The 9488-nt window shown below is 43.7% G+C and overlaps 1 protein-coding gene across 1 annotated transcript; it reads left to right on the forward strand.

Moving 5' to 3' along the window:
* The first annotated feature begins 435 nt into the window (after positions 1–435).
* SUPT4H1 (SPT4 homolog, DSIF elongation factor subunit) lies at positions 436–7529 on the forward strand. The gene is made up of 5 exons (XM_043964361.1): positions 436–849; positions 3041–3147; positions 6167–6222; positions 6339–6392; positions 7155–7529. The coding sequence occupies exons 1-5, from the start codon at positions 781–783 to the stop codon at positions 7220–7222; spliced, it is 354 nt and encodes a 117-aa protein (XP_043820296.1). The 5' UTR covers positions 436–780; the 3' UTR covers positions 7223–7529.
* Positions 7530–9488: the final 1959 nt, after the last annotated feature.

Consider the following 9488-nt stretch of genomic DNA (forward strand, 5'->3'; position numbering starts at 1 on the left):
AGCAGAGGGGAGGGCGAGCTTGCCCATACTGAGCCCCAGAATAACGCTTGTCTTTCCGTTTTGTAAATGGAAGTAAATGGCAGGGTCCTAGAGGGTTGTACTACATTAACTCTTCCTCCTGATGCGGGAGTTCGGTTTCCTCCCGACAGCCCTGCCAAGAGGTGGCGCAATTGTGACTCGGCTCTAGGAGGTAACGCGACGTGTATGACCTCACACACTGCAAGTGTCAAGGCGTCGGTTTTTGAAACATCCCAATGTTGACCCAAGTCCCAGGAGGGCTTTAAAATATGAATTAACACGAGCAAATCGTGTACGGGGCACGATTTGGAGGCCAGAATCAGTCCAGGCCTCTGGCGCAACCCACGGGCCAAGCGGAGAGGGGCGGTGCCTGTAGGACGCACCGCCCATTAACGGGTGGGTTCCGTTTCCTGAGGAAGACGAAGCAACCGCGTCTCCCGCGCGCTCTGGCCCCACGAGATTTCAGACGACCGCCTCAACAGCCCAACTCGCCCCCGCGCGCCCGACCTAGGCAGGCTGGGCGCAGGCCTCAAGCCAGGTGTCAACCTAGCCCCGCCCTCTCGATGGGAGAAACCATCTCGCGTCAGTGGGGAGGAGGCGGGAAGGAATGAGCGGATGTTCCTGTCTGGGGGCACGCCCTCGCCGGAAGTTGTCCTTCGTAGTGGGCCAGATAAATACTTCCGGCACAGTATGGCGAGAGGTACGCGGAGAAACGTCTTGGCCTGTGGTTGGTGAGGGGTTTTTTGGCTCCCGGCAGCAGCGATGGCGTTGGAGACGGTTCCCAAGGATTTGCGACATCTGCGAGCTTGTCTTCTCTGTTCTTTGGTCAAGGTACCGGCTCGGGGTTTGGGGAGCGTCTACAGAAGGCATGGGTGGGTGGGAAGGGAGAGAAGGAATCAAGGGAAGGAGAAAACACCATCTCCTTACCCCGACTTGAAAAGCCTTTCACAGCTAAATCGGTCAGCATGCATTTTTGTGTTAAGCAACTGGCGGTAATGGCCTCCAACCATTGGTCTCCGCCCTCAGGGAACTAGCTCACAGTCTAGTAGGGAAGACAACAAATAGCTCTGTGTGTGTGTGTGTATGTACTTATATATGTATGCCTCTATATGTTACATATTAATGTAGTATAGAATATATAATAGCATATACTAATATGATATATACACTAATATGTATTCGTTTTTATACCAGTGTGCTGATATACTGTTATATATAATACGGGGTATACAGGAGATACTCTTAGAGGGAAGGCATCAACATCAAGGAGGGTTGGGAAAAAGCGTCTTGCAAAAGGTGAGATTTTAGCTGGGACTCGAAGGAAACCAAGAGTTAGAGATGAGGAAGTGGAGCGTTCCCAGCACAGGGGAGAGCCAGTGAAAATACCTGCAGTTTGAATTCGGAGTGTCTTTTGTGAGGAACAGCCACGAGGCCCATGTCACTGGATTGAAGAGTATGTGGGGGTAAGGTGTAAAAAGACTGGAAAGGTAGGAGGGAGCTAGGTTATGAAGGGCTTTGAATGCCAGCCAGGGAATTTTGATCCGAAAGGTGATAGTGCCCAGTACTGGTATGTATCTAATAAGGTGTGTGACATGATCAGGCCCATTCTCTTGGAAGATGAGTTTGACAGCTGAATGGAAGATGGACTGGAGTAGAGGGAACCTGGGGCGGAAAAAACAAAACAAAACAAAACAACAAGCCTCAAAGTATTGCAGTAGTATTCCAGGTTGAGGTGCAAAGGATTACACCAGTAGTAGCAGTGGAGAGAGAGAGAAAGAGAGAGAGAGAGAGAGAGATTGATTGATTGATTGATTGATTTAGGAGAAATGTTACGAGGTAGAAACAGCTGGGCTTGCCAAGTGATTGGATATGAGTTGTCAGCCTGAGTGACTGAGAGGATGGTAGTGCCTTCTCTAATAACAGGAAAATTAAGAAGGGGAGAGGACTTAAGGATCAATAAGTTCAGCTTTGGAAATGTGCCCTATACCTAAAGCACAGGTCCAATCACTTTGCCCCTAAGATCAGATATGAACTTTTCCATTTGATATTTCAAACCCCACACAATCTCACCTCATTCATTTTCCCTCCCCAAACTGATTACCCATGTGTCCCTCTCATGCACAGTGCACTACAGCCAAACTGTAGTATAGCTTGCCCTTCCTCCTTCCTTGAACACAGAACTGCATCTCCCCCAGCCTTTGCACAAAGCTAGTCTCTGGGACCCCCCCCCCAAAGGATGACTGGACCACACTTGTGAACCTATGTCCTAAAGGAATGTGAATTATTTGAATGTGGAATGTAAATTCTTTGTTCATTTTACCTTGTATCCCCAGTTTCTAGTAAAAGTTAATTGAACACAGCAGATGATTAATAAATATTTGTTGAATTTAATTTTATCAAGGAGTTAATTCAATTAAACAGTAATTCATTAGGCACAAACTACCCCCTGGCCTGGAGTAGATGCAAAGCTTGTATAAAGACATAGTTCCTGCTTTCATGGAATTTACAGCTCAGTGGGAGAGACAAAGAGATTTCGGACTCAGGAAAAGGGGCTGGGGACACTTTGAGCTAGAATATTCTAGTTTTGTTGGAATATGGAATGGAGTAAGTTAAGAGTGAGAAGCAGTATGGAGACAGGGAGGTGAGAAATAGAAGAAGGATGGGGTCAGGGCTAGACTGTTGGATTACAATGCTTAGATTAGATGAAGAAGTTAGGGAAAGGGTATGACAAAAAAGGATCCAAGTGGAGCATATGGTTTAGGTGATAAAAGGGAAGGACTGGAGCTGAAGAAAGCTGGGCCTGGGAAGAATGCTATAAATTAAGGAAAGATAGGGCCTGACTGCCATTTAAGCTGGGCCTTGGGAATAGAGGAACAGATACTAAGAGATTGAAGTTGGTGGGGGAAGGACTTGGAGTGCTGAACCCAGGGTCCACACTCCCTGGGAATAGTAGTAGTAGTAGTAAGAGATCTAGCGTTTTAGCTGGACCTACTAACGTTGCATACTTTTCATGTTTCTTTAGACTATAGACCAATTTGAGTATGATGGCTGTGATAACTGTGACTCGTATCTACAGATGAAAGGTAACCGAGAGATGGTATACGACTGTACAAGTTCTTCTTTTGATGGGTGAGTAGTTTCCACTTTTTTCCTTAGTTGTGCCATTCTCTCTCTCTCTCTCTCTTTTTTTTTTTAGTGAGGCAATTGGGGTTAAGTGGCTTGCTCAGGGTCACACAGCTAGTAAGTGTTAAGTGTCTGAGGCCGGATTTGAACTCAGGTACTCCTGACTCCAGGGCCGGTGCTCTATCCACTGCGCCACCTAGCTGCCCCAAGAGAATGCCATTCTCTCGAATGTAGTTTCTCTCACTTCTCTCTCATCTGCTCTATGCAGGATGGTAGGGAAAGTCACCAGGGCCCAAGGATAGCCTGTTTTAAGGAAGGAGAGATGTCAAATTGAGTTATGGCCTAGGAAGGGTTGTTGCTGTCTCATTTTTGATGAAGGTACTCGATAAAAGTGTTCTCCCTTTGGTCAAAGAACAAAAAATGGACCAGTGGAATAATTTCACCATGGCCTCAGCTGGTGAAGATTAGGAAATGGTAAGAAAGTAAGCCATAGGGACTGGAGCCAAAGAACAGAGGGCTGGCTTTCCAGAAGGAGCTTTTTGATTGTTGTTTGGTTTTCAGCTAACCTGGGCAGGACTCTGGCTGATCCAGGACCTGATTGTTTCTCTAGGATGAAACTACCTCTTCTGTGTTAATGGGAGGAAATAGCCATGATAGCTGACAAGTCCCCTATCTTCCCTTTAGTATTTATGAATGGGATCTTATTCTTTATTCCTCTCTTATATCATTTCTTTTCATTTCCTAGGATTCCTTCATCTAAATAGCTTCCCTAACTTTTATTTTATTATTTTTTATTTTTATTTTTATTTTTTGCAGGGCAATGGGGGTTAAGTGACTTGCCCAGGGTCACACAGCTAGTAAGTGTCAAGTGTCTGATGCCGGATTTGAACTCAGGTATTCCTGAATCCAGGGTCGGTGCTTTATCCACTGCGCCACCTAGCCGCCCCCAGCTTCCCTAACTTTTTATCCTGACTCTTTTTTACCATCTTTTTACCATTCTCTTGATCTAGACCAGTCCTTAACTCTTGGTTTTGTTTTGTTTTGTTTTGTTGTTTTGGGTTTTTTTGCATTATGAACCATTTTTGCAGTCTGGTGAAGCCTGTGGAGCCCTTCTCAAAATATTATTTTTAAATATTTGAAAGAAATGCTAAAATCCAGTTAGAGGATAGTGAAAATAAAGGTGTCATTTTTATTTTTATAGACTATGAAATCTACCCAGGGACCCTTGGAGGCTATGTATACCAGATTAAGAACCCCTAGTTTAGATAGTCCTCTTTCAGCAATTCATAGTCCCCCAAAATGTATTGAACACCTAATAGAATCAATCTAGTCCAGTGCACTTGTTTTATAGATGAAGAAACTCAGGCCCAGGGAGATTTAGTGACTTGCCCAAGATCACACATCTAGTGGCAGGGTTCCTGATCTCTAATCCAGTTCATTTTCCCTATACGGCGTTTCCTACTATGAGCAGGTTATTGCCAGGTCCTGTGGGGTGCATCCATAAGTTCTTCTCCCGAAAAGAGCAAATATCACATCCAGCTGGAGTCAGGAGGAGGAGAGGCTATGTAGATAAGAGGAGCTGGGCCTTTGAAAGATGTCAGTAGGCAGAAATTGAGTGGAGAAAATAGATTGGGTGGGGAAAAGGGGAAGCATATATTCCAGACATCCGGAAAAAAGATGACTAAAGGCATATTTTAGGGATACTAGATTGTCTTAGTAGACTGGATTGTAGGTTACTTGTAAAGGAGATAAAGCTGGAATAAGAGGAGATAAGGCTATTATATTAAGGTAGGCCGATGCCATCTTTTAAACTGTCTCTTGTAGGTCTTTGGGAACCATTGGAAGTTTTTAAGCAGAGTGGAGTTGTTAGGTGTGTGCGTTAGGAAGAATATTGTGGCAGGGGTGTGTAGGATGAGTAGAAAGAAGAGTGTAGAGATGAAGTGGGAAGACTATAATTTGGAGGCTGTTGGGAGAGCTTAGGTATGTGAGAGAGAATAAGCCCCTTACCCAGGGTTATAGCATTGGAGATTTCTGGAGATGTTTTGAGAACTTGGTGGGTGGGTGGGTGTGGGGGGAGTGACAACAAGCAGGAGTCTTTGAGAGAAAGGACTCAAAGATAGTTCTAAGGTTTCCAGCTTGAATGATTCTGTTGATATAAATAAGGATGAGTCATTAAGAAAAACTTATTTGGAAAGGGTGGATGCTTCTTCCTCAGAAGCTCTGGTCACATTAGCAGTGAACAGTGGCACTTGACTCCTACACACCCATTTCTAAGAATCACCTATTCCTTAGGGCAAGAGGTTTTTAACCTGGGCCTTGTAAACTTAAAAAATATATATTTTGATAACTGTATTTGCAATCCCTTTTATTTTATTCATTTAAAAACATTATTCTGGAAAGGTGACAGTGTGGTGGAGGGGAGGTCTGTAGGCCAGAGGGTTGCATGACACAAAAAAGGTTAAGACCCCCCCCCCCCCAAAGGGATCTTGGGATTAGGAAATGGTACTAGGGAAGCAGTAACTAGGACAATTTGTAGTGACCAACCTGGGGTTGTGTAAGGGTAAAAGTGGATCTAGAACTTGGCTCTTCTCAGCAGTGCAACAATCCAAGACAATTCGAAAGAACTCATGATGGAAAATGTTCTCCACATCCAGAAAAAAGAACCTTGGATTCTTAATGCAGATTGAACCATAATGTTTCTACTTTTTGTTTTTTGTTTTTTTTAGGTTTTTCTTTGTGTTCTGATCTTCTTTCACAACACAACTAATGCAGAAATATGTTAAATGTGATTGTACATATATAACCTATATTAGATTGCTTTCTGTCTTGGGGAGGGGGAAGGGAGGGAGAAAAATTTGGAAATAAAAATCTTTTGAAAACTATTTTTACATGGAACTGGAAAATAATAAAATATTTTGGTTTAAATTTTTTTTTTTAAAGTGGATCTAGAGACTTTCAAGGGTTTCCCCCGTCTTCCTACTGCCCAGCAAAGAGAAACTCAGAATGTCCTTCTTCTCATTTATAGGATCATTGCAATGATGAGTCCGGAAGACAGCTGGGTCTCTAAATGGCAGCGAGTCAGTAAGTATCTCCATCCCTTGTTCCTTTTAGAAATGTGTTTGAGATCCTTTTTCCTCCAGCCCTGTTTGCAGAGAAGGGCAGATGGCTCCTTATTTGTCTCTGTTCATCTCTTTTAGGTACTTTCAAGCCTGGAGTTTATGCAGTGTCTGTCACTGGCCGCTTGCCTCAAGGTATACTGTCCCCCTTTCCCTTTGTAAAGAATTAATTTTTATTTGAGGTTTTTATGCCTCTGTATGCACTGCCCTGGGGCTCCACAAACCACACCCACTGGTGGTAGTTTTGCCATGGCACTGGCAACTCATGTCATCATGGCAAAATTATAATGATTGGAAGCCTAGTGAGGGCAGTCATGTGACTGTCAGAGCAGCCATCCCATTGGCCGGGGCTGTGTGGGGGTTTTCTGGGATTGGGGGAGGAGAATTGGGCATTCTAGCTGGATGCTGGAACGACAGGAGTTCTGCTGCATATTCTTAGCTGATTCCTGGGCGGTGATATCTTTACAGTTTGTATAATTTCCCTTTCCCCATTTTATTTCCTTTCCCTTGATCCTACTGATCCTGTTTGTATTTTTTTTTTTAAGTTCGTTCTTGTTAAAATAAATCCTGTTCTGTTTTGAGGGAAGCTGCTGGTCTCCTTCCTTGCCCCAATATTGTGGCGAGCCACTTAGCTAACACTCCCCAATTAAAAATTGGTCCCCTTCAGTGTCATTTACTTGGTTGGTGTTCATCAGGCATCCACCTGGATCTGTACTTGTAGCAAGCCAAATGAATAAAATGCAATCCTTTCTTACTAATAATGACCTCAGAGGAGTTTATCTAGAGCGTGGCTCTCTCTCTACCCTCCATTCTCCACCTGATAGCTGAAATGGTGTCTTGCTTTCTTGTTCTTTGTCTTATTTCTTTCTCACAGAGCTCTCTCTTCTCTTGTTGCAGGAATTGTTCGGGAGCTGAAGAGCCGAGGTGTGGTCTACAAATCCAGAGACACAGCAATAAAGACTTAATGAGCCACGAGGGCAACCCACCCCCTCTGCTCTTGACCCCTATCTCTGCTGAGTTTTTTGCCTGGAGAACTGATAGACTACTACTCATCTTCCTGCCTACCTTCCAACCTCCAGCCTTTGATGGATGTCAGGAGCAATAATGACTGACTGCAGGGACATTGGATTCTGGGTTGTTGGAGGAGGGGTTAGATTGTTAAGATTATGAATATGTTGAGGCAGGATACTGTTTATCCCATCATGAGCACTAGACTGTTGGGTTGTGTGTGGGTCAGAGGATAATAATAAATGTGAACTATTTCAGTCAGAAGCATCCTTTCTCAAGTTCTTTGGTTCACACCTCCTCTTACTCAACTGAACATTCCTAACTTTGTTAGCATTTTTTTGGAGTTTGTCAGGGCCCTCTAAATGGTTGTGCACTTGAATCTTCACGTTCTAATGTATTTTGGGTTTTGCCTTACTAGAAGCCCCTGCTTATCCTACTGACTATTTATGGCCATCTTTTTGGCCTGACCCTTAGAATTCCATTGTAAGAATTAAATATTCCACTGCCTAGGTCCAGAACAGCAGTGAAAACCTGTCATATAAGTGTCAATGAGTGATGCCTGAAGCATATTGAGAGGAGAGAAGGAGTTACTGACTACCTTCCTTACCACCACCACCCCCCCCCCTTTATTTTTTTTTTGGCTTATCCTCCCCAGAGGGCCAGGTGCACATCCTAACTCTGTTATCACTTGTTTGACCTTGGACAAGCTATTTAATACTTTTAGGCCTTAGTTCTTTATCTGTAAAATGAGGAGTTTGGCCTTGATGTTCCTCTCAGCTCTAAAATTATCATCCTTTCCTCAGTTTTCCTCTCCTTATTTTTCCTTCTATCTTTCCTATCAGTCTTTGTTTGTTTTGGTTTTTTTTGTGGGGCAATGGGGGTTAAGTGACTTGCCCAGGGTCACCCAGCTAGTAAAGTGTCAGGTGTCTGAGGCCGGATTTGAACTCAGGTACTCCTGAATCCAGGGCCGGTGCTTTATCTATTGTGCCACCTAGCCGCCCCCTATCAGTCTTATTACCAAAAAGGGTCTTCTAAGAACTAGAAATTGGTCTAAATGGCACCGTGAATCCAGTTCAAGTAGCTTCCATTTCTGGGTTGGTTTGTTTTTTTTGTTTTTTTTGGTTTTTTTTTGGAGGGCAATGAGTGTTAAGTGACTTGCCCAGGGTCACACAGCTAGTAAGTGTCAAGTGTCCGAGGCTGGATTTGAACTCAGGTCTTCCTGAATCCAGGGCCAGTGCTTTATCCACTGTGCCACCTAGCTGCCCCTAGCTTTCCATTTGTCTCCTATACTTCTATCTCAGTAACTCCAATTGGCAACCCAGAAAAGTTCTTAGGGATCATCTTAGTTGGAAACTTAATTCCCAGTTCTTATCAGACCTTGCCCTGTGGTCTGATCAAACCCCCTTTCCTCAGTTACCTCAAGCCAGCTTTTATTAGTTAGGAGTTAAAAATAAAGATCCTATAATTCATAGAATACTACTACTGTAAAATCTTGTGCAAGGCTTCTTAAACTGGGTCATGACCCTATATGGGATCATGTAACTGAATGTGGGGGTTGCAAAAAAATCTGGCACTAAATATTTGATTTGTATTTCTATTTTATATATACCTTTTTTAAACTTTTTTTTGGTGAGGCAATTGGGGTTAAGTGACTTGCCCAGGGCCACATAGCCAGTACGTGTTAAGAGTCTTGAGGCCGGATTTGAACTCAGCTACTGCCGACTCCAGGGCTGGTGCTTTATCCACTGCACCATCTAGCTGCCCCAATATATACCTTTTTTATATACCTTTATACCTGGGGATTGTGGACAAATTTCTCCAGCAAAAAGGGGTCATGAGTGGAAAAAGTTTAAGCAGCCCTGATTTAGTCTAGAGCTAGGTCTTTAAGACCCCATAACTAACCTCCTGTGATTAAGGCTAAACTTAGACCATGGTAACCTAGTCTCCCTCCCCATCATCCATCAGTTTGAAGGGCTTCCATGTTAACCAGCTTAATCCAGGCCCATCTGACCTTTCCTAGAAGCCACTCCTCACCAGCAGGTGAACCAGAGGCTAGATAATGATTACCACATTAGTAAAACTTGCCATCTAGAAAAATGATAGGCCTCAGCATTCATTTCCTTTCATCATTTTATAGCTACATATGCTTTATACAATATTTACTTTTCCCCTCTGCCCTACCCCTTATACTTAGAAAAGAGAAGCACTGTGTCAGAGTGGACC

Source organism: Dromiciops gliroides, chromosome 4 (assembly GCF_019393635.1).
Source record: "Dromiciops gliroides isolate mDroGli1 chromosome 4, mDroGli1.pri, whole genome shotgun sequence".
NCBI classification, from domain to species: Eukaryota; Metazoa; Chordata; class Mammalia; order Microbiotheria; family Microbiotheriidae; genus Dromiciops; species Dromiciops gliroides.